At 38.2% G+C, this 24,963-nt stretch overlaps 1 protein-coding gene across 1 annotated transcript in view; it reads left to right on the top strand.

Annotated features, from left to right (window-relative positions):
• GRM5 (glutamate metabotropic receptor 5) overlaps positions 1 to 24,963 on the top strand; it is a 280,691-nt gene that overhangs the window by 213,585 nt on the left and 42,143 nt on the right. The window contains exons 3-4 of the mRNA XM_013939598.2: positions 5,323 to 5,558; positions 20,034 to 20,280. Coding sequence (XP_013795052.2) covers positions 5,323 to 5,558; positions 20,034 to 20,280 — 483 coding nt within the window. The remainder of the gene's footprint in view (positions 1 to 5,322; positions 5,559 to 20,033; positions 20,281 to 24,963) is intronic.

The raw sequence follows: 24,963 nt of genomic DNA, 5'->3' as shown, positions 1-24,963 counted from the left end.
AGAGGCAGAACCTTGCCCTTCTGTTTGCTGAAGGATATCTTAGACTAAACTCTCCATCACCCTGACATATCCTTCAAAAAACCACAAGTGGGACAATGTAAACATGCAAATAAATTCTAACAACAGATAAGGAGGCTACGATAATTGCCTTCCTATTTCAAGTTCATCTATTGCTAGTACTGCAACAGTATAATTCACTTTTCCTTTTTTCCTTCCTTCTGCGATTCTTTATTCTTTTTTGGTGCATAAGAATTTTCCTGAATGGTATAATTTTATTTTTAGAAACACCCTTAACAATGGTACATTTTGTTTGATACAGTATGGATATTACCATATATTACACAGCAAGTTTTAAGGAAAATACAACAGACGTTAGTGTGACAGTCAAGAGTACAAACACAAAACAACTGGACAAGTGGAAAACAAGTCATGATCCTGAGAAAGAATTCCCCACCGTGTTGAATGCAAGTGTAATATTAACAGCAGCCAAATCTGCATGTGTCATAGGCGTCTTACCTTATTGACAACTTTCTACTCCGACAAGCTGATGAATAAGATATAGGCATTACTGAGCACACCTGATAGATATCTCAGTGTGAGGCTTTTACTTTTGGTGCTGCAGCTGTCTAACTTCTACTTTCTTTCACAGCAAGATTTCTTCATGCACAACCTCATCTTTAAGTCCGAGCAAGATCATTTTAAGGACATTTGTCCATTGCTTAAAAAGCAGTACATATTTCTTGTACATAGAAGGTACACAGAGGTAAAGAATTTAAAGTCTGGTGCATGAAAATGTCTTTATTCTTCAGTTCTGAATGTATGTTTTCCAGCTTTTAGGAAGAGCTATTAGGAAGAGCTAGGTCTTACAACTAGAGTATCTGGCTGCAAAAATTGAAGCCCCAAAGCTAATGAATTGCCTCAGTCCCAATTATAGCAATGTTAGAACTAACAAAAGGCACATAAGAATATGGGACAACATTCTCATACTCATTCTGAGTATTTCCTTTGCAGTTGGAGGTAATCCTCAAAGAGTCAGCAGAGAGGTAATGGAGGAGGGACTGGGACAGAACCGAGGGAAGTGTTTTCTTTCGTGACCTGTAGGAATATGTTAGGCTTTGGAAAAGATTTCTTTCTCTCCTCTTATTATGCCTCCCCCATATAAAATGATTCAATACATAAAATGCTTACCCTGACTGTGGAGACAATTTCTGCCTTTATAAGTTTATGTGGCAATGATGAAGTTAAGGATATACCTATACTGCATTGACTGTGACATGGAAGGGAGATTTGAGGTAACTTTCAGTCTGCTCTTCATCTCCATGATAAATAGAATAAGAAGTAACAGGTGTAAGCTGTTTATGTTTTATGTTATGTATTTATGTTACACAGGAAAGAGCTTTCTATTGGTAGACATAGTTAAGTACAGGAATAGATTACCCAGGAAGGTTGAGGAATTGGAGACTTTTATATACAATATGACAAAATCCTTTCTAGAGTGATATAGATATACATAAAATTACCCCAAGGGTTGGCAAATGGATTATCTATTCTCTATATCCTTTCAAGCCCTGTTTTTCAGGTTGTGCTGGGCAGTTAGTTTGCATACTTTCACAGCAAGCCTACAAAAACACATACAGCGCAAGTTGCCATTCTTACCTGGACAGTGGAGTACGTTGCCCTATGCAAACCTCCCTGTTGCTGCGGGTATCTAACCTAACTTCTAAATTCAAGCTTGTGTGTAAATACATCTTACAGCAATCATGACATACAGTAAGGTAATTTGCATGCAGCATGGGAAAACCCCTTCAAATAAATTGTCTCTCCCAAAATGGTCCTGTATTACTTGTATAGAAAAATATGGATAAGTGAAAGGATGATCCCAAGCCTTATTTTACATGTTTCTGCAGTACATGTGAGGATGACTGCTGGTCTTTGCAGTTTGCCATGATGCCAAGGACATAGGTCAGGACCAAAATGACTAGTGCATTTGCTACTGTACTGAAAGTAATAGTTAAACTATTAGATGACTTCAGAAAAAGTTAATTTAGGTTAGGGTCATAAGAAAGGAAAAGAGATAAGAGTTCAAAGAAAAGTCAAATGCTCCAACTACAAGTACAAATACGCTCTGCAAGAGGACATAAGTGAAAAGCATCAAGAGCTCCATAAATCAGAATAAAATTGAAAGGACTGTGCCCACACAAGAGATAAAAACCAAGACTGTGTAGCTACTTATCAAGGATATCCACATTAGCTTTAATCTGTTGAAACTCTTCATAATCATTACTGGAGCACAGTTCACCTGGACTTTTTTTACTATCTGTGAGGAAGCTGTTCTCAACCGCTTGTTTACCTGAGCATCCTACACCCCCCACTGCTAATATAATAAAAAAAGAAACCTCTTTTTCACCAGTACTGTCCTCTGCTTCATCAGTGGTAGCATATACACCTCACCACTTCTGTGGGCTATAGTGGAGATTATAGTAGATTTCTGTTGGAGTTCTTTGCTATACTGATTTCTGGACCCAAAACATCTTTCTTCAGTAGAACCGGTAGATTTTAGTGATGGGCAATACCATTTTGAAGGGTTCATGATAAAATTACCAAAGGACTGAAATTATATCACTAGCTATTACAGTAAAATGTAATTTTACATTAGGAGAAGAAAGAAGGTTTGAGAAGGGAATGGGCATCTGCACAAAAGTAAGCAGATATCTCCCTCTCTGTCCCCTTCTAACTCAACTTCACACCCCTCAGTGAATTCAGATGATGGGACTGGACTAATATCACAAATATTAGTGTTGTTACTGTAATATGGCTCCACAATCGAAAGAGCACATGCTACTGCTGCTTTTGCATTTCTGTGCAAGCTGTTATCCTGCTCCACTTTCACTGGCTTTTAGATATTAATTGAGCACTTGCTTTGCTACCTTGTCCATTTGAGGTGTTGCACTTTGATTAAACCTTACACATTAGCCTCCTAGCAGCTTTTGGCCCCAAAGGCTAAGCTGAAATACTTATTTGAAGAGCAGCTCTGTTGAATTAAGAGGTCCTTCCATGAAAAAGTTGAGAAGAAGGGTATGCTATTTGAAACTGTTATTCACTTCTTTTTAATAACTTAAAGTTATAAAATGGTATCATTATTTCAAATCTTCTTAGAGGGGATAATCATTCATAAAGTAATACTACAAATTTTATGGCATTCTGCTGGATTAGGTCTACAAAACTCTTCCTTTAAAAAATGATGACGAAATTAATTACAGAAAAAGCAGTTCCTTCTGAAGTTGTTTACGAGACAACTCATAAAGCTCAGATACTCACAGCACAGATCTCATTCTGGTAAATTCGATTCATTATTATTATTTTTTTAAAACCTACAGAAAATCTATTACTTCTTGCATTCATAAAACGTATCAAATTTTATGACGAAGGATAAAAACACTTAAAAACTTGCCAAAGATTGAGGTGAATATTTCAAAGGAAAGGTTAAATCATTCCTACATTTAAAAAACACTTCTGTGGCTTTTATCATCAAAACAACCTGTAAATGGTTCTAACTCTTAGACCAGTAAATAGTCCTGATAGAAGGTGGAGTGTTTGCCAATATTGAGACTCCTGAGTGCATTTGGGAACATTAACATACGTGTTCATCCTTAATTGGATGCAAGCTTGGAGGTAAATTTTCAAAGTGTTGTATTTGAGCTGAAAATCAGTGCTTATCTTTCTCCATTCATGAATGTATATTTTATTTTTTTGTGCTGAGTAAAGCACTTCATTTGAAATCTGAAGCATGTCTAATAGTCCCTTCATTTTCATTCCAGACACTGGATATTATTTTTGCCGCTGGGGAAGTTGCTTTTACTGGCATCACAGATATGCTAATAAGATGGAGTCAGATTTCAGGCTTCACAAAAATGGTGTCTTGTGCAAAAGGAGTCACAGTCTAAGATCTTGACTTGTGCAATGTGCCATGCCAGTGGAGTCCTCATGTAGAGAATAGGGAATGTGCTAGGGACAGACTTCCTGCATGCTCTGAAATACAGGAACAAAGCTGAAACCAGGCAGTAAATGACCTAAATAGAGCAACAGAACAACACAACTCAAGAAGTTTTAAAATAATATAAAATAAGTTTTTTTCCCCCCAGTTATTCAGCCTTTGGGATTTTAAAGATGCTCTATGCAATTGTTACATCAGTGATTTTTATAAATATATAAAAATATTTTTAGAAAGAAAGAAAGAAAGAGAAAGAAAGAAAAGAAAGAAAGAAAGAGAAAGAAAGCAAGCAAGCAAGAAAGAAAGTCTGTGATTCTTTTATAATCCTGACTGTAAAGAAAGAAAGAGAAAGAAAGAAAGAAAGAAAGAAAGAAAGAAAGAAAGAAAGAAAGTCTGTGATTCTTTTATAATCCTGACTGTAAGACCTGGGGTTTTACAAGAACTTAAATATCATGTTCATGACAAAACAGCAGAAGTCTGCGATGCTGTAGCGAGATATGTGTATTTTTAGTAGAGTTGAGTAAAATTTTTAAAATGTCAGATTGTCCAAGGAAATCCATTACCAAACCGATGGGAGGGGAATTACCCTGAGATGTTTATGACATTAAGGTTTTAGTATCTTCCATTAGCAAGCAGAGAGGTTAAGAGAAGGGGATTAAAATGCTGCGTGCAGAACAATGTCACACAAGTCCGCAGTGCTCCAGCCACCAACAACCAAGAAGTAGAAGCAACATACTACACCTGCATGATGCTCTGCCCAGCTCCATCAGTCCTGTCTGCAGAGAGGATTTATTGATATCTCTGCTTGAGCAGTGTCAGCCCATTCGCAATTATCCTGCAGTGCTTGTGCCTTGCTCCGTTATGCAGTATAGACACAGTCTACAGCACGACCCTGCTAGTCCTCCTCCCAGCACTGAGAGTGCCTGCTCTCAAGGTTACCGCCTTTCAGACATGAGTAACGTCACCCTGGGGTCAGTAAAACACTGAGTCCAACTTTTTTCTCTCCAGAGCTCAGTGGGATTCACTGTGATGCAGAGATGTGCCTAAAAACAGCCTTTCAGAACCTGTGATTTGTTAACATTGTTTCAGTTACCTGAAGTGGAGGACGAAGAACATATTATGTGAGCAAAAGGTGCCAATTACAAGCAAGTGTAAGAAAACAGAAAACACTGAACACTTCCAGAGGTATTACCAGTGCTTTACCAAACTCCACTCAGAGTCACAGGTGTGGGTTTGCTCTCAGGCTCCTAATGCTATTTTCAAAAAAAAAAAATCTCCTTTCCTATTCTTTTGAAAGGTTAATGTTGTCTCTCTTTTGTTTATCCCTGCAGTGATGGCTGGGCAGACCGGTATGATGTGACAGACGGGTATCAGCGTGAAGCTGTCGGTGGAATAACGATCAAGCTCCAGTCTCCTGATGTGAAATGGTTTGATGATTATTACCTACAGCTTCGGCCAGAAACCAATCACCGAAATCCATGGTTTCAGGAATTTTGGCAGCACAGGTTCCAGTGCCGACTGGAAGGGTTTCCTCAGGAGAATCCTAAATACAACAAGACTTGCACGAGTAAGTGCATTCATTACTTCTGCTCTACAAATCCATGCGACTGAAAGTCTGATAAACAGCTAAAGCAGGCTGGCCTGGTGCGACAGTGAGTGGTCTGGAGCTGCCATCCTGGTTCTTCCCACAAGAGAAGGACTAGTCAAAGAGTGAGGGAAGTCAGACCTCAACAGCCAAGGTCCAGTGCTCTGACACTGCCCTCAAGCAAAAGTTGCATTAGTCAAAATTAAAATTTTCAAAATTGACAACAGCCACAATTTTGAGAGTATTTAGATCTCTGAAGAAACAAATAGATAGTTCCTTAGTGCCTAACTCATTCCTATATGTCAAAACCTTCAGGCTACGCTACCTCCCTAGGCATCTAAATAATTTTTAAAATCTTGTCCTCCAAGATTCAGTGCTACTTTTCCGAAACAGGAGTAATAATATTGCTTTACCTTGCAGGAATAATGAGAGAATTAATATACTAAAAGTTATCAAAAGTTCATATGGTCAAGTGAAGAAGATTATTTGTATGTTTCATATAGAAGGCTAGGTGGCTTAAAAGATGTCCTTAACTAAGTTTTCTTTCAGACATGAGTCATTTCAGGAAATGCCGTTTTGACTAAGATGATATTTTGCATGAAATTATACTGATTTTAGCAAAAACTGCCACAACATTTTGTCATTTTTCCAAAAGAGTGGCAAAAATATTTTTATTCCAGAAAGATGTGATTTTTTTCCATTTTTTTATTTCTTATATTGATTACTCTTTATATCATGACATGCCAGCAGTGCTACGACAATACCCTTTTTATTGTTATCTTATCTTTAAAATCATGAGGGGCAACAGCTTTCGAGTTCTGACTGAAATACCCTCCGTCCTTTATTTGTTAGAAGTAAGTCTCTGTGCTGCAATGGAAGTATTAGATATTCTCTGCAAAATTGGTACGGATGCAGTGGATCCTTCATCGTTGTCTTGTGGCAGAGAGAAAACAGGCGCGAGGCCTTACAAACAGACATACAGTGACTCTTTTGTAGGTAGTGAATCTCACTGCATGTGAAACAGAATTTCTCCATGCCTGTGCAGATGTATGAATGCTGTCAAGGCTCTCCTGTGCCGTTGAGATGATAGCAACTTATTGCAAAAAAACAGCTATGTTGAAAGGAATTTTTTATCCTAGGCCCTTCTCACTTACCTATTATTCGACTTTTTAAAAGACATTTAAATTAATGGAAAAAATAAGGAAGCAAAAGAGAAGACCTAATGGTCAGGTGTTCTGGTGGTAAGTGGGAGATGTAGCTTTGAAGCTATGAAGCGCAGTGCTGGGCATAAGTCGGACCACAGCTCGAAGCACCAAGAGACCTTCCCTCCTAAAAACATGAATACCTTCCACACACCCGAGAGGCCAGGAAAAGGTTTTAAGAGCTAAAGCCACAGATTTGCACATCACAAAATCCCACCTAAGTCCCACTTTAGGTTCCTAAGTCTTTCTCCAGTTTTATACAAGGTCTCAGAAGAAGTTTGTGGCTGAGCTGGAAATTGAATCTAGGAATCCCAAAATCTCAGGGTACACTTTAAACATTCAACATATTTTTCCTATCTTATCCTTCCAATATGCCTTGACACAGATTTTATTTGCTCTATTGACAGGTACTGTGTATGGGGCAGTAAACTTCATTGATTTCCCCGCAATGCTGTAGATCTCTTTCCTGAGATGTCAGTACAGTGGGCATGACTAGATACAACCTAATAAAGACCTATTTTCTATCAGTGTGCTGCATTAGCAATGACATTTCAACTAGATTTGTCTGTGTATCTTTTTTACTTACTTTTTATCAACACTGGAGGAATCTAATTTCAGTTTTATGTGAAAGGTTGGGAACGGTGAAATGTGGGTGCCTACAGAGCCTTTTATAGTGCCTAAAATACAATTCACTGTGGCACAAAATTCATCTCGGGGATGCAGGGAGATGTTATTTTAAATGCTGTCTCCCATTCATGGAGATGAGACAACTTAATCATAAAGCTTGAATAGCTCATTTTGCATAGCACTCATTGATAGAACATTTACCACAAAGAGATCCTGAATGAACAGCAGCTCAAATAGGTTCCTAAAAGTTAGGAATTTCAAATAAACAAGGAAATGTGTAAGAATTGCAATCTGTTGATTTGCAATTCATGAACAGTGAAAAGGGCTAATTTTACAAATGCATTGTTCGAATTATTTTTTCCTTCAGCTTTAATATCTTATTCAGTGCTAGGACATGATTGTTATAGCAAAAGAACAAAAAGCAGACTATAATAGCTTTAATTCTTTATTGTTGGGGGGATGGGATGGGACGGGATGGGACAATTAATTAAGTTGTGGAGAGTTCCCTAAATTAAGGCCACTACTCAGCAGGCATCAGTGAGTCTTCCCATTAAAACTGCCCATTCAATCATGTTTTCAAACAGAATGTTCTTAGTCATAACATTACTCAGTTTTATAGTTTTGATTTTGATCTAGCTTCTCTGTCAAAATTCATAAAAATGGAATTCAGTGGTTGATCAAAAGATGACATGCAGATTTCTTTCATGACATCTATTTGTGTCATAAGTGCTAAGAAACCTATGCTTTTTTTGCCTGTAATAGCCCCAAGACAAGGGTGTCTGATAAACTGAAGAACCATTGAAGTTGGTAATGTACAGCCTGGCAGCTTTGTGGGCTGCAGGAATTTGTGGGAATGCAAATATATTCTCAGAGAATTGCTCTCAGGAGTGAGAAGTTCTGATGTTGGGAGTTTGAGCTCAAAATTAAGGTGAATTTTTTAAACTGTCATGGTGGCTTCTGTTTCTTACTTTGTTTCCTATGTTCACTGTGACTTTGAAAATCATACTTTAATATTGGTTCCTGAATTCACATTTTGTTCCCTAACTTTAAGCACTCCAAGCTTTGCGTCTTAAACTCCCTTCAGTTCAGACTCCCCAACTGTAAAAACGATGCCTACCCTCTATGGCCACAAGCATTTTGTACGTTGTTCCGAGAGCCTCTGCATGACGGCAACTATATTAGCATTCTTTCAGAGTTATCCTGATAAGAAAATAGGTCTGTGCCCTTTGGTTTATCCGACTACACACTTCCTATTCTCCAGCAGCTCTGTATAAAGAGTTAAAGGAGTTTCTCAGGATTCCAGTTAAAGAGACCGAGAAATGCTGGAGACAAGTGAAAACCCATTTACCCACCAAAAGGCCAAGCATTCATCACCTCTTAAGATAATGATAAAAAGACAGAAAGCTGATTGGTGTCGGTAGATGACATCATTATTGAATGAAGTTGTCTACCTAGAAAGCAATAATCATCATTTTAGTGGAAAAGATCGACTTATACTCCACAACCTGGAGGAAAAAAATAAACAATGATTAATAATATAAACAACTAATTCGAACAATAAGAAAATAAGCACAAGAGACAGGGCTGAAATCTGACTAAATAAATGACTTCACCTAACCTCCAGATATAAATTTAGCTATATATAAGTATATTTGTGTTTAGTTAGCAGATCCCTACCCAGTAAGATGGTGGGCTACATTGTCTCTGCAGACAGAAAATACATTAATTCATAAGTCAATGAAGCCAGCTTTAGCGACTTTATTTTCATTTTTAAATATAAGCTATCCATAGAGAGTGACAAACAGGATACTATGAAATGAAAAGATAATTTACTGAGATATGCAAAACAAAACTGTGAAAGCAACTAAACAGAGAATCTGAAAAACAATCCAAAATGATTTTTTCTCCACTCATTTCTATCAACTTCTAATAAGTCTCCATCCCTTCACATACACTTGGTTCGTGCTGAGGTGAAAATTTTAGCATCAAGCCCACTTTTCATTTGCAGATTTGAACATACTTACTTAATCCAAATGGGTGTCACTGCTGTTGCTAAGTACATTGATTTTCTGCCCAGCTGGAGCACTGGAGAAAGTGAGAAGTTTGCAGGCTTATCTGACTTGATTTTCAATGTAATCAGTTCCATGTCACTGGAGAGCTGATATAAGCCACCTCTGAACACCAAGAGTCAGAGTAAAGGATTTAAAATTTATCTTTAACAGGAGACATGTACTGGCCTTAGAACACCAGGGTTTTTACAAGAATTGGATTTGGCTTCCCCTCTGGCACCAGTCAGATTTTTTGTATTAACTAAGTCCACGATTCAGTAAAGTTCACAAATAGGTGTGCAACTTGAACCAGATGAGTAACTCCACTGAACAGCCTTCCGCAGGTCATAAAAGGCTAATCCAATCCCTTGGCATTGATTGTCTTTGGACCTTTAAAGACTAGGTGTATATGTGCTTGCTTTCTCACAGACAAGTGCCCTCATCAGAGCTCAAATTCCTAGTACCTTTTTCTCCTAGTGACAGTGCTTTACAAATGCATCCTAACACAGTGCAGAAACAAAACCCATCACAAGCCAAGTATGTTGGGAAACTCTGGCTTGACTGACCTTAGTGGGAAAAATTTATTTATTACTTTTGCATATTACATATTTACCTATTTATTACTTTTACCAGTCTGTTAAATTAATCCTTTTGCCTCCACTTCTAAAGTATCCTATTTTTCCCATGGTGCCTTAAAAGCCAGAGGCACAATTGGAACAACATTTTTTTAAGTGTTATATAAAATCAGAGCAAAAAGAGCATACATATCCCAAGTATAAATGATCTAAGCGTAAGAGAGAAAGAAAAAATAGAAGCTGATGAAGCAGTGAAACATCTTAGTTTAACTGGCAGGGGTTACAGACCTCTAAAAGCTGGTGGTTTCACGTAAAGGTACAAGGGGAATAAGAATCTGAAGGAAGGTGATGGGACACTTCTGTAGATGTTTACACGGGGTCCTGACATTAAATAGCATGGTTCAAAGCAGCGAGGGATAAAATGTGGTGGGGAACGATGGAGGCTGGATTAATTACAGAGAGAGAGCAGCAACAGGCAGGACCCGGGGGCACTGAAAGTGAGACGAGCAACCTGTGTCTGACAGGCTTGGGACAGAGGATCCAGTGGCCGGGTTTATAGGGAAGAAGAACATATTCAAAGTGATGAATAGGGAAAACAAGATTTGCAGCAGCGCTCTGAACATGTCTTAGCAGGACGCAGAAAGCAATTCGTCTATTCATGATTTAACCACGTAGCTTCTCAGAGTTAAAAAAACCCACTTTTTTCAGGTGTGTACAAACTGCCATAGAAGAAAGGTGACCAATAATTCACCAGGCCATTAGGAATAGGATCAAAAGTGAAAGATTTTATTAGCAGAAAGGGAGATTTAGGGAGATTTAGGATAAATATGAGAAACGTTTTGTTGCTAAAAATACAGAAAGGCATATAAAATGTAAATGCAAAACTTATCTACCTGTTTGCTGAATCTCATCCAGCTCCAGCTACTTTTAATGAGGACAAAAGGACCCACAGAGAATCCTGGATTTTCATCCGAACAGAAATTCAGTTTAACAAATGGCCCTTTGGGGTTTCCAGATAGAATTTAGAAATAAAGCATAACTGTCTAATCTTTGCACTGCAACATGCTGATAATTATTTGTTGGTTAAATCTAAACTCAGATGCCAAAGTAGGTTTAATCAGACGCCAAACAATAAAAATTAAGTGTTGTAATACTTGTCAGAATGGACAGTTTATTTTCTGTATTTCAAGGGAAGTGTCACAGTTAAACCTCATATTCCCCAAACATGTCGCATATTTATCTTTAGATTGCAACTGAAAACAAATTAAAAAAAAAATCAAAGTTCATTTGTATTTTCTACATAATGAATTAAAGGGCATTTTAATTCTCCTGAATACATCCTTCATGTCACTCAGTTTAGTACTTAGCCATATATTGTTTCTCATATCAGGCTGAAGGATGGTCTAGCCCTCATTTTTATAGCCTACATTTCAGATATGAAGCTCAGACACAGTTTTTCACTGCCCTTACAGTAATGCTTGTCCAGGTTCAGAAATTTCCAAAGATAGATCAGCTATAAAGCAGAGATCCAGACCTGGATTTTCTAGAAACCTGACATAATCTAATCCAGGAGCCTATACAGACACGTCACTATTTTTTGACTCACTCAGAGAAAGAAGCAGAATGACAATAAGGACTGTTATATGCTCTGTTATAACTAATTTGAAAGATTTTTTGATATACATTGATCCTGATTTTAACACTTCAGTAACTCAGACCCTTGAATAAATTGTCTTTTCACTGCTATTATTAATTCCTCAAACTCCCCTGCAATCTGACTACAGAGATATGTCTATTTTTCTTCCACTTTATGCCCCCTGCCTTCCTCCTTCCATATATTAGGATCCTTTGATGATATGCCATTCTACTATGATTTTATCCTTTAAATTATCATTCTCTTGCTCCCGCCTTTTTGAACCTTGAAAACTACCTACAAAATATTAATACCATTGTACAGGTAGACCATGTCTCTCTAGCTTTAAGAATAAATGTAAATTATAATTAAATGCATTCAGACTATATAATGTTTCTTATTAGGCTGATAAATTGGTGCAATTTCTTTCATTTTTTTCTTTCAGCAGTTCAACTTCCCACATAAATTCAAATGCTTTATACAAATATGTTTACAAGTGCAGAAAGTTTCATGCCAGCATTTAATGTGCTCTTTCATCCATAACAGTTGTGTAATTTATGATCAAACAAACTGAATTCTGTAGAAGGTGAAAGAATAATAATGCTTCTAAGAAAATGGTGGGATGAGATGGATATTTATTTACTTACCTTCTGACCATCACTGTGACTCTTTTCATTGATTTTATTGAACTTGACAGTAGAAGTCTGACTTCCGTTGGTATGTAGGCACCCAAAGGTGCAGGTAGACCTCTAGACAGATTTGTAAACTCTCTGGAGTTGCCTATCTCATGTACGCTTAAATAGAAGTAAGACAGCAAAGTCAACTAGGAACTTTAAAAAAATGTTGAGAGTCCTCTCTGTATTTTTTGGGCAGTCCTTCCCAAATGTAGCATGTTACTGATAATCATCACATAAAGTGGAATGCCACTAGCATTGGCTTTCAGTTGCAAAGAGTGAAACTTAGAATTGGTCCAAAACATTTGGTGAGTAGTTTGCAATGGAGGATATTTGCTTGTCAGACTTGAAGTGTTTCACAGGAGCATGTTGATTCATGACACTTTGAAAGAAAAGCATTGAAATGAGTCATTTTTTACTTTCTCATTTCAATAACATGGAAGTGTTTTGTTTCAAGTTTGTAATTTGCTTTTACATTGTTTCAGTGTTATGTTTGTGCCTCAGCATCAAAATGACATTCTCCAGTGTTGCCAAATCTCTTTTTCCTCAGAATTTCTTTTTCAGAAAAGATAAAATCTAATGTTGAGTTTTTGTATTCATTCTGAATGGAAAAAGGACATTTGAACTAGTTGAAATTTCCCACAGAACAGAAAATATCTTTGTTCCACAGTCCAAGAGCCTGTAAGAAATTAAATTAGTAAGATAAATAAATAAATGATGACATTTGATTTTATCAGAAAAAAATACACTTGGAACCTTACAAATAACAGAGAAGTGAATGTTATTTTTTCTTTCACACTGCTTTAATAGCAAGTTCTGATGACAGATTTTGGAAAAGGTTTAAAAAACCCACCTCTTTTTCTATCTCTTTAAACAATAGGGCTTAATAATTAGGTGTGCCATGACTTCTAAACCATATGCTTTACTCTGGTTCTTATGTACAGCCTTTCTTTCATTTTATAAGATTCCAATCATTTTTTCTCCAAACAGCAATGAACATTTTCGGGATGTCTAATTTAGCGCCATGCCATCCAGCACTGCAGCTCTATGCAAGGTTACTAACGTGTTCCCGGGGAGCACAGTTATGATAGCATGGACCCACAGCAGATCTAAAAAGTCCCATCTTTTAGTAATGTTTCCATGGACGCATGGCTACAGAGCCAGCCTGCTCAGAAACGGGTCAGGAGCATCCCTGCATCGCGTTATGCAGCAGACAGGCCCTGCTCTCCTCATTGCTTTGGAGATATTCGCTAATTCAAAGGAAAAAATAAATTTAAAAAAGGGCTTGAACTGCAACTGCTGCTAGCAAAAAGTGGATGTCGTACTTACCTGGTTGTTGATTCAGTTCTCATCTCTGTCAGTTCAGTGTCCCTCAAAACAAAACAAGCACAAAGAATTGGCGAAATCTTTAATGATGTGTACATGGCAACTAATTTATGAATTAGTCATGGGGAAACATTACAGGATAGCTGGGGACTCCAGGTTGTAGTTCTGGCTTCCTCTGTGATGTCCTTTATGACTTTGTCATAAACAACATTTTGATCATTGAGAAATTTCAAAATAAAAGGATGAAACACAATCCATTTTCCTTTATCTTAATGTTAAATTCATTGTAATTCCAACACACCCCTCAGCACTTTGGGGGGAAAAAAATCCCCCATTTTTTCTCTCATATCCTTCTCTTGCTTCTCCTCATAGAATGAGATAAGGAGACTGCCTGGGATTTGAAGCTTTCTCACTCTTCCCTTTATTCTTTTGTCCATTTTTTAAACTTCAAAGTACTGTTAGCTATGGAAGAGTTAGAAAGCAGAACAAGGCGTATTGAACCATGGTAATTTTGCCACTCTGTAACATCCCCTCAATTGAGGAGGCTTTGTAATGTTAACAGCTGGCAAACAGAAGAATAGATAAAATTGTATTCCATCTTCCTTGGGGATAAAAAGTAGAAAAAGGAGAGGAACAAAAGGATTTACATCAAAAAAATGAAAAATAATGAATTTTGTAAATAATGTTTTCCAAAAATTTTATTTGCATCCTAACTACTGGAAGCAACAGTGACATTTCAGAATTTCCCTCAAGATTTTGGCTTTTTTAGTTGGTTTTGGGGGAGATTTTTTCTTCTTTTTTTTTCTCTTTTTTTTGTTTGTTTTGGGTCACCTTTTTGCTTTCTACCAGCCCTGTTCTTGGCTGGGGCCAGCAGTTCCTCCGGCTGCGCTCTGCGTGGCATGTCCGGCTGAGAGCGCGGTGCCGTGCCCACGAGGTGGAGCCACAGCCCGGCGCAGCAATCCACGCTCCGGGACGAAAGCCGGGAAGAAAGGAGCCTGGGTGGGAGGCGGAAATGTTGGAACAGGACAAATGCTCAGCGGTTCCCGCGCAGAGAACTGCCTTCCACTGGGACTATGAGTGCCCTTAAGTGCTTTCTTGGATCTGGGCCCAAAAGTACACTAATTGTTTTTAAATAGAGCCAAGAAACGAACCATTGCCAGTTGCAATTACTTTTGTGGTGAAAGAACATGTTATTTTCCATCATCTACATACTTGTGTTTTGGAGAAGTGACAACAGAAAAGAACAAATCTGGATAAGGAGTTTAGTCCTGGGGAGTGTCTGCAGGGTTAAACGGGGGTTCAAGGCTGCTTTCGGGACAACCTTGTCCACCTCCCTGGCTGGTGCTAGCAAGCTGTCTCAGCTCACGCTCCCTAGCTGTGGAGGGGGCACTCCTGAGCTCCGCTTTGCACGGCCCCAAGTCTTTTTTTATGAGGCCCTGCTGAGCAGCACAGTGTATGATTGTCCTGCGTAGCCCACATTTATCCTCTGCAGTGTTATTGCTGAAATTTCGTAAGCCAGTTACTGCTGGCAGGGTAGGCAGAAAGGGTGCAGGTTATGATGCTCTGAGTTTATACTATTTTCAGAACTGTCCTTCAGCTTTGGTGTAGTCACAGTCCTATAATAAGCTGGGGAACATACGCATAAATCCAGGCATACAGAATGTATGTAAGCACGAGAAACCATGGATATTAACCACCTATTCCAGTAGTAGGAGAATCTTAAGCTGATGTTTAATGCAATAAGCAATTTTGCAAAGGCTTATCTGAATCCTGCATAAGATTTGATTATACGTATACATAATACATATTTTAGCTTTAAAATATATATTTTATTTATTTGTATGTATTAGACATTATAATGTATTATCTATTATAAGAAGTGTTACATGTTATATACTATATATTACAGATTCCTAAAATGATCTGCAGAGTAACTATTTACATATTTATTATTTTTTCTGTGAAATCCAGGATAATTTTATTTTCATTTTGGAGATAGTCCAATAGCACCTGGAGGCTCCAGCCAATAACATGCTCATTGCACGATGCACAGGAAAAGCAGGAAGATAATGAAAAGTCATCCTCTTTCTTAGGAATATTTAGTCTAAAGAGAAATGTCAGATAAAAGGTAGGAGAAAAGAAATATTATTAGATGGGAAACTGAAGCACTGATGAGTTATTTGATTTATCCAGGAAGGCACAGAATTTGCCTGTGTAATATTTTGTAGACAGAAATGCCTATGCAGCTTCAAATCCAGAACTGCCTCATGATCTGACAGGAGAACATTAGGATAAGCCCTTATTTGCTTACCAAAATTGCTTGGGCGTGAAAGACTAAGGAATAAACAGGACAGAATTCAGAGATGTACTCAGGTGTTCTAACTATGGAGATTACCTCATTTCTCCTCAAGTTTTGAGTTCATATTTTAACCTGAAGGCAGCGAATTCTGCAATATTTGATCTTTTCTGGTTTCAAATATTGTATACCTTTCCTCATTCTGATTAAGTGTGATTTGATTCACCCTGCTTTCTTCCATTGCCTGATACATCCTAACTGCAGGAGGCAGAATTATTTATTTCTGCATTAGTTAGCATGACAGAGCTTTAATATTTATTGTTCTGAGGTACTGCAATACAGATTACTTTCTGTAATCATTTGGCCATAGTCACCAGATTCAGCACAGATTCCTAAATAGTTTGGCATTATTCCAAACAACATTTGTGGGAAAATAAGCTACGTACCAGAACAAAATCTCTCAAGCCTACCACAGAACAGGTACTTAAGCCTGTCAAAATTGCAATAAGCATCCGCTGGAGACCTACGAAATGCAGCATTGTACCTGGCCAACGCACATTGCTGCCTGCGTACGTCCGACTCCTGCCACCTGCAGCAAATTGGGAGTGATGCTGAGTCTGTGCCTGTTAGCAAACCCTGGGGACAGGTGGAGATTTCCATCCAGGCTGGCTCCATCTTGGCCCCATGGCTTGAATGCCCATTTCGCAAGTACATTAGGGGCTTTCCTGGAGTTCATCATCCAGTTTAGTTTCTGTCAAAAGGAAACTGGTTAGCTGCTCTGAGACTGTCGCGATGCAAACCAAAGCACAGCAAAGAGGAACATCTCCGAGATTCACTTCGAAAGCCCACTCCTGACCTGAACTGAAACACTCATCTGATCATGTCCTGCCTATCCCTACATGCCAACATTAAATGGTATCACATTGGCTCTTTCTAACCCTCAGGAAAGCAAAATATCTTTATTTTCTTCTTTGCAAAGTCTTCTCCTATGGGAAGGTGCAAGGCAGAGAAAAACAGATCTCTTATGGAAACAGTTTTTGAATTTAATATAAAATATGATTCTACTATGTATATTATAAGCAAGCACATGGGTTGCAGTGTGTAGATATTTATTTATCCTCTGCCTAGTAATTCTGTAGGAACTTATCAATTTCTATTAGAACTTTACATTATTCTTCATTAAAAGTTTAAACTACAAAGTCAATTCTATTGAACGTTATTGGCTTCAGCATTATTAAAGTCATCATTGCCACTTGTCAATCTCATGACAACCCTATGGGTTTGAGTTCCAGAGAGGATAGTAGGAACTAATACTTAAGCGAACTAGGTGTTGAAGGCTGCCTAACTCATACTTGCTGTAGAGCTAGATTTAAAATATTTTTACATTTTTTCTGAATCAGAGACTAGCTCCTAATTTGTATATTCAGCCTTCGCTTAAGACTACTGATAGGATTGCTGAGGTAAATATGATTATTTATATGTTTCAAGCCTAACATGCTTAAGAACTTTGCAAAACTGGGTTTGAAAAACACTTTCAGGCAGACCAAAAGATTTATCTTTAAATACTGGAATTTTAAAGACACCACTGTGGTACATTAAAGAGCAAAAAAATTCTTTCACCTCATTTTTTTGAGATGTTCCTTTTAATTACAGAGTCTTGAGGTACTGTTGACTGATAGTCAGATTTGGCAGGTCAGATTTGTGCCTACAGAGCAAAGTGAACCAGTCAGTTAGCATCTCAGGGTAGTATTTTCTCCCGCTACAGAAAGTTTATTAAAATTCTCGCAGCAGCTAATTCCCTCACAACTCCATTGACAATTGCTAGCAGCTTCTGTGAAGAGCTAAGCAGCCTCATTACAAATTATCAGGTGCACTGAAGAAGATTGAATGTTTAAAGAAAGTCAAAATAATAATTCTATAAATATGAAGCACAAAGCCCAGGGGAGAGTGTTCCTGTAAGAATTAAGTTATTAAATTTTTAAGCAATCATATGCAATAAAACAGCTGAAATTATTGTTTCATAATAAATACTATTGCTGATGCAAATCTGATTCATTCTAATGGCTACTATAATTAACTGCACGGTTTGTGAGCAGTTAATTTTGAGGATGAATAATTGGTTAAAGTTGTGTGTATTGCAACATAATATGCTTGTTCAATTTTCCACTAAATTTCAATTAATATTGGTTTTACATTGTACTCCACTGTTGCAGTTTTTATGCCTATTATTTTTAATTAGGAAAAAGCAATACCCTGGTAGAATGGAACAAATGAGGAACACAGTGTGTTGTTTCTGAGTTTTTATTCCATTATAGATACTTGCAGCTCATATCACTTAACTATCTAAAGCATTACTCACTGCTCCTGAGGCGGACTGGAACTGGAAGTGCCAGCTCCAGCACCAAACTGAAGGAGAAAAGAGGTCTTTCAGCCCTCTCCTTCACTTACTTATCTCTATACAGTCATTTGCAATGCTAATAAGAACTGTGCATCTCTGCTACCCTCCAGACTCTTTTGGTACTCCAGAATGTTTCAGTGACTAGGTCTGCCTGGTGATGTTACTGTTCACTCCCCAAAAGGGCAGCTTGTAGATGCACCTAGTTTATGACAGGATCAATTACCCACTGGAGAGTCTTATTCATCTGCACTGAAGGTGCATAGACATCAGACTGGATACTGACATCAGAGTCGTATGTTAGTCTTTGTTTCTTCCAAGACAAAAAAATATTGTCCGTACATTGGTCTTTTTATGGCATAAATTACTTCTCTCATTGTGAGGAAACAACTGCGGCTGGCAGGTCTAAGCGCCACCCCTGCTTCTTGCCAGCCCCTCCGCAGGAGGAAGGCTCCTTCCCTGGTGGCAGTGGCTTTCCGCTTGCCTAGCCACTGTGGCCAAGGCTAGGCCAAATATTCAGAGGGTCCTTTGCGCTCCCTTCCTTCCTGGCTGCCTGCACACAGGATGTCCTGACTCCACGGACTGCTGCGCAATTGATAAAAGAATAGCAGACGTTCTAAAAAACGGCATTGTAGAGCTCTTTGTTTGTTCCCCCCTCCTCCAGATCTTACATCCCCCCAGCTGTCTAGCTAACTCCCAGCAGCACTGATGCACCTCATGGTGTTTCTCCTTCTCCCCCAGTGTCAAAGACCTGGTGGCCGGAGGGCAGCTGGCAGCTTTGCTGATGGCACATGAGGCAGAAAACCTCCAACTTCTTCTTCCTTAGCTGGACTGTTGCTGCCAGCCAAGCGAATACATGTCATTAATAACCCTGGGTTATAAAAAAGCCCTTCAGGGTGCTGCTGAAGGAATTTTTATTGCACATTTCACAGAAGCTTGAATAGAAAATAGAAATCCAGACATAATATTTGAAAAGCCAAAGTAAAGTTAACCAGTTCTGGCTTGAGCAAACAAGAGACACTGGGGTAGATATGGTTGATATTTGCCTACCCCAGATCATCAAGCTCTTTGGGGACATTTGAATGTATTCCCCTGCATTTCATCATTATCCCCATTTTGCAAATGGAGAGGGGCAAGGGTCTTAGAAGTAGAAGAGTTATTAGCACAAGAAACTTTTAGTATGGCAAAGTTGCGCCTCAATCAAAATATTCACACAGGATTGGTTTCCCATGTCTCTGAAATAAAAATATGGTTTACAAGACTGCTGCTGGATGCACCATCACTAACATTTACACCTCTAGTATTCAACAAAAGACTTCTGAGATTTTGGAGAGATTTCTCCAGGCTGTGATAAGTTCCTGGCATCCTTGGAATGTTGTTTTATAGTATTAGTGATAGATTAAAAAGAATAAGAAGGACAAGAAGTAGCTGGAAAACAATATATGTGTGGAGTGGCACAGAGAAAGGTATCAGAACTGTTTAAAAAGAACCTATTCTTTCATTCCTTTCTTTTTTTAAAAAAAATAGTGTGTGTACTGATATAAGTGTCATACTATGAACTGCTCGAGGCTCTTAAGACGACTTTTTTCCACCATTAATAACCAACCCACCAACTATCTAAAGAGCTGATCGTATTTCAAGCCCGCATCCTAACCCGCCGCTTCACGTTGTTCCCCGGCAGGCCAGATGACCCTGAGGACACAGCACGTGCAGGACTCCAAAATGGGCTTTGTGATCAACGCAATATACTCCATGGCGTACGGCCTCCACAACATGCAGATGTCGCTGTGCCCGGGCTACGTGGGCCTCTGCGATGCCATGAAGCCCATAGACGGTCGCAAGCTCCTGGAATCCCTCATGAAGACAAATTTTACAGGGGTCTCTGGGGACATGATCTTGTTTGATGAGAACGGCGACTCGCCAGGAAGGTAATGTTCACATTTGTCAGAGTATTTAATAACAGAAATGTTAACTGTACGTAGCAGATACATGCACACTTAACATCAGAACTAAGATCTCATACTTTTATTTTAGCATTTCCTGACTTTCTTGCTTGATTGTCCAATATTAACCATTTTTGATGTGTGTTTTTGCATGATGTTTAAAATTATAGTTGGAAAGAAAGAGATGAGCTTTCAGGCATACAATCTGCCTGTACGGATTTCCTTTTTTACTTGTACTTTCAAAAGTATTGCTTCTCACTGCAAACCAATCTTTGTATTTATAGCCATGTATACAGGACTATATATAATCATATTTTTATTTAATCATATACACGGTGCCTATATACAGTCATATATATATGACCATATATATATACGACTAGTCATATATATATGACTTTATATTCATATGACTTTACATTCATTGACTGTGATGGCCACCACAAGATTGCTCTCTCTCTTTGGGTCTTTAAATGCATGCATTTGAGTGAGTGGTAAGCAGTAATTATTTGAATAATTACCTGGACTTAGTTCATTTATTAAGAGAAAGCTAAAACAATACCGAAAATATGCATCGATTTCTATGGGATTTTTTTCCTTCTTAATTATATTATAAATCTACTTCATATCTTCCAATGAAAGCCTTCCCACATACATAACAGACTAAGCTATTGATTCAAATTGTGTTGCTGTAAGCCAAATTGAATTTAAATCAATCTGCTTTTGTTGATGACTTACATATATGTGTGTATATATATACACATATATGTATATATGTGTATATATATGTGTGTGTGTGTATATATATATACACACACATATAAAATATAGTGGAAGTTGTTCTTTTTTTATGAAATATGCATATAAGCAGTATCCCTACAAAAATACATATTAAAAAGAGCAATGAGGTTTTTTTCTAGGTTTGTGCCTACTGAGCTGTCAGAAGATAAACAGCAAGTGTGATAGCACTCAAAGTATACTTATTTTTTCCTCATAGTTCAGAGGGTAGATCCCTGCCTCACTCACTGCACTTGCTCCAGTTTGACTGAGGTAGCTCTTTCTGTCTACATTATTGGGAACATATTAAATAACTTTCTGATGAAATTGTATAAACAGATGACTAGAGGGAAAACTGTTCATCCTGTGCACTCATTTTTTAAATTTTGTCTTCTCCCCGTAATGTGAACTGAAATAAAAATATGAACTTCTGAGTAGAGCTGGACAGGAAAAGGTAGTTCCATTGATTGAAATATTCTGATATTTCAGAATATTTCTGATATTTCAAAACTGATTTTTTTTTCTTATTTTATATGAAAACTTGTAATGTCAGCATTCTCCCCAAAAGATAACAGGGCATCCACCTGCAAAGCAGTCTGGATGAACTAGCTTTCTGGAGACACACATTTTAGAAATCTTCAGGACTCAGACTCCAAGGAAGCACACTGAGAGCTGCTATGAGATTCAAGTATGTTTTCAGAACTGTTTTGGTGAGCAAGATTGTCTTCTGTTAAATGTTTCTATTTAAAAAAAATAGCTGAATTCTGAAAAAAAGTGCTCAATCTGGATTTTTCTGACCAATATTTTTTCAAAGACTTATCCCAGACCTCCCTTAAAGGATTTCCATTTGGTTTAAAGGTGCTTGGATGCAGTGGACTGCATCCTACATTATTCCTATCTCTGTTGCACTCACTTCTTGCAGAAGGACCAAAGGTCTTAGTAAACAAATGATTATGTGGCATGATAATAAACCAATGACAACATTTACATGTTGCAAACAGACTCTTCCTCAAGTTTGACATGCTTAACAATAATGTTTTAATTTTATTTGTTGCAAAGAAATTAATTGAATTTTTGTTTGGTTTTGTTTTGTTGTTTTTATTTGATTTTAAGAAGATGACGAAGGAATTATATCATGTGCCGTCATTTGCTCAGACACAGTAGAGGGTCAGTAGAGAATTCAGCATTTCACTGAAGAGCAAATGGACTCCACACTGATTATGCACGGCCAAGGAATGTGACTTTCAGATAGCCCAGCCTCCCAGGATGTGTGTGAGATGTAGTAGTGCTCTGTCTGCTCAAATTAATGCACTGTGCATGGGGACAAAAGGCTCCCAAAGCTTGGTTACTTTTGAGACATAGGTCTTTGTTGCCTCATCTTCCACAATGATAGACACATCATTAAATTCAGAAGGGAGTCTATGTGCTTAAACTGGCCAACATTTAGTCAAAAATCACTTCTTAATCACGAAGAAAGCTTTTTAGGAAGCTCCATCCCTAATTCCCAGCTTTTGAGTAGGTTCTAGTCCTCTGAGCACTGTCAGATGCCATTTGCAACAGCTGGGAGATGGTGCAGTCACACTGGAATAACTTGTCTCCCCTGTTCACTTTCGTGAATAGCTACATCTTCGCTTTGAAAAATGGAAATTGAAATCCTCACAGCTGTAATGTGATATTGGTGGTGTTAAGCAGAAAAACAGAACAGAAAGAGCCTTTCTAGGCTTTTTCTGACCTAGATATCTCAGGATTTTGATGCATGGTAAAAGGGTTTTGATTTTATGTACAATAATACAACAGATGTTTAATCCCACAAGATGCTTCAAATTCTGGCCCTACCCAAAGTCCTTTGTGTGTATGCTTAGCTTTAAGCAGATATATAGTCTAGTGGAGGGCTTGCTTTAGGTGGGACAGAAGACATGGAAAAAGCAAATTAATAGGGAAGGAATAGCCATGTTTTTGGGGGGAAGATAACTTGTAAATACTACAGAAATTCTGAAGAACAAATTGAGAAGGCAAGAAAAGGCATGAAAATCAAGATGTTAATGTTTTGATCATGTGCTACCAATAAAATATGGGTTCTCAGCAACTTCATGGCACTTCTGCTTTGAAACTGAGTTTGCAACAAGTGTTTTTCACTGTGATTAGGGCACTGCTGGAAACGCACTATTGCACCATCTGGTCTCTCCTATCCTAACGTGACAAACTGTCCCTGTGGTACCTCAAACTAGCTTCAGGAAACCAGTGACTCACGAACCTCCAGTACATTGGGATGGTTAGACTTTATCTCGTGATGAAAAGCACTCAGAGATCCATGGATGGAAAAAAATGCCATGGAAGAATTTTATTGTTAATCTTTCAAAAGCAGCCTGAGCATGAGCTATAGTATGCCTACTGCTTGCCAGTCTCTAAAGAGCTTCCTCAAACTTAAAAAAAATCTCTTCAGTATCTTATTTAAGAGACTGTTTGATTTAATTTTCTGGTTCTTTAAGTTAAATGCACATTGAACTACACCCTGAATATCAATCTTTATTCAACTCTGTCGATGAGTTTTGCCTTGGGGACTCATTTGGTGCCTGCTGCCAGGAAAAAGTTGGCTTCTCATTTATGGAGTAGGCAGGTTTTTAAACCTATGGTTGTGTTCTACTTCTTGGTCTATGTTGTTTGCTTATTCTCCATCACTGAATCTCATGTGAAATGTTGCTCAATCAATTTACTTCAAGAGCCACTAAAGAAGAGGTAAAGAAAAGGATGACATTATCATTTCAGGAGCTGCACAATCTTCCCAAGCATCCTTTACAAATAATTACTAAGGAGGCAGCCTCTAAGGCAGGAAAGGTGGCACGACTGTTACCATGCTTGTAGTAAGTTTAGTGAGTCCTAGGCTGCCTCAAAGCATTTCTGTATGACTCTGTGGGAGCTAAAGAGGAGGTAGGAGGAAAGAGTAAGAGTGCAGATGGTCCACCTACACCTGAAATGTGATTATGAAAACTCTGGTCAGCTGTGGCTGTTATTAACACCTGAGGCTGAAGTGATCTGACACAGTAGCAGCCCAGGACTGAGGCATGAGTACCCTCTCCCTGTCCCTTCCATACTGTACTCTATGAGGAATTAAATGTGTTCTGTCCACCAAGGAGTCACATAAAAAAGAAAGAGGGGGCGAAGAGTGGAAATAGCATTTGCTGCTGTTAAAAAAAAAAAAAAGAAAGAAAAAAAAGAGGGAGAGAGTTTCTGCTTCATTCTTCAAATAAAACCTATAGCCCAGCTACAAGGTCTAGGCTGTGCTTCTTGGTGAGAACATCTCCCTGAGGCCTCCAGCAAGTTGCAGACAGGTGGGATTTAAGACATCCTGTGACTGGCTAGAGCTAGGGGACTTTTTGCTGTCCTGAATCCCATTATGATGCTTCCCATGCACCAAACAGTGAGTTTGTGTCTGACTCCTGTCTGGGTGCCAAACCAAATTATATCATGCAGTCTTACAGCACATGAAGTCTTTTTTGATCCCTCAGGCTTAGATCCATTCTACCTCATTTTAGGAGTTTAGATGCCTTCAGACTCCCTCTCTAAAAAGAGTAATAACAGCCTGCAGACAGCAAGGAGAACTTGGCGGTGGGAATCGTCTCTGTGTGTATACGTTTTTTCTACATTAGCTATAGACAGAGCCTAGAACAACCAAGGTTCCCAGCTTAAATGCCTAAAGTTAGGCAGAATAAATAGTCTGGTCCATTTCATTGTTTTCCTTAAATAAAAACACAATAGTTTTCAAATGCTCATTTAATTAACCCCAAAGTTTTCAGGGAACTTTCAAGTTAAAATACAAAGAAGAAGGAAGATGGTGAAATCACAGAAATTATCAGGAGACACTCAAGGACAAGCATAACACATGGAATTTCT

The sequence above is a fragment of the Apteryx mantelli genome, chromosome 1 (assembly GCF_036417845.1).
Source record: "Apteryx mantelli isolate bAptMan1 chromosome 1, bAptMan1.hap1, whole genome shotgun sequence".
Taxonomy (NCBI): Eukaryota; Metazoa; Chordata; class Aves; order Apterygiformes; family Apterygidae; genus Apteryx; species Apteryx mantelli.
This window is presented reverse-complemented; position numbering and strand designations above follow the sequence as displayed.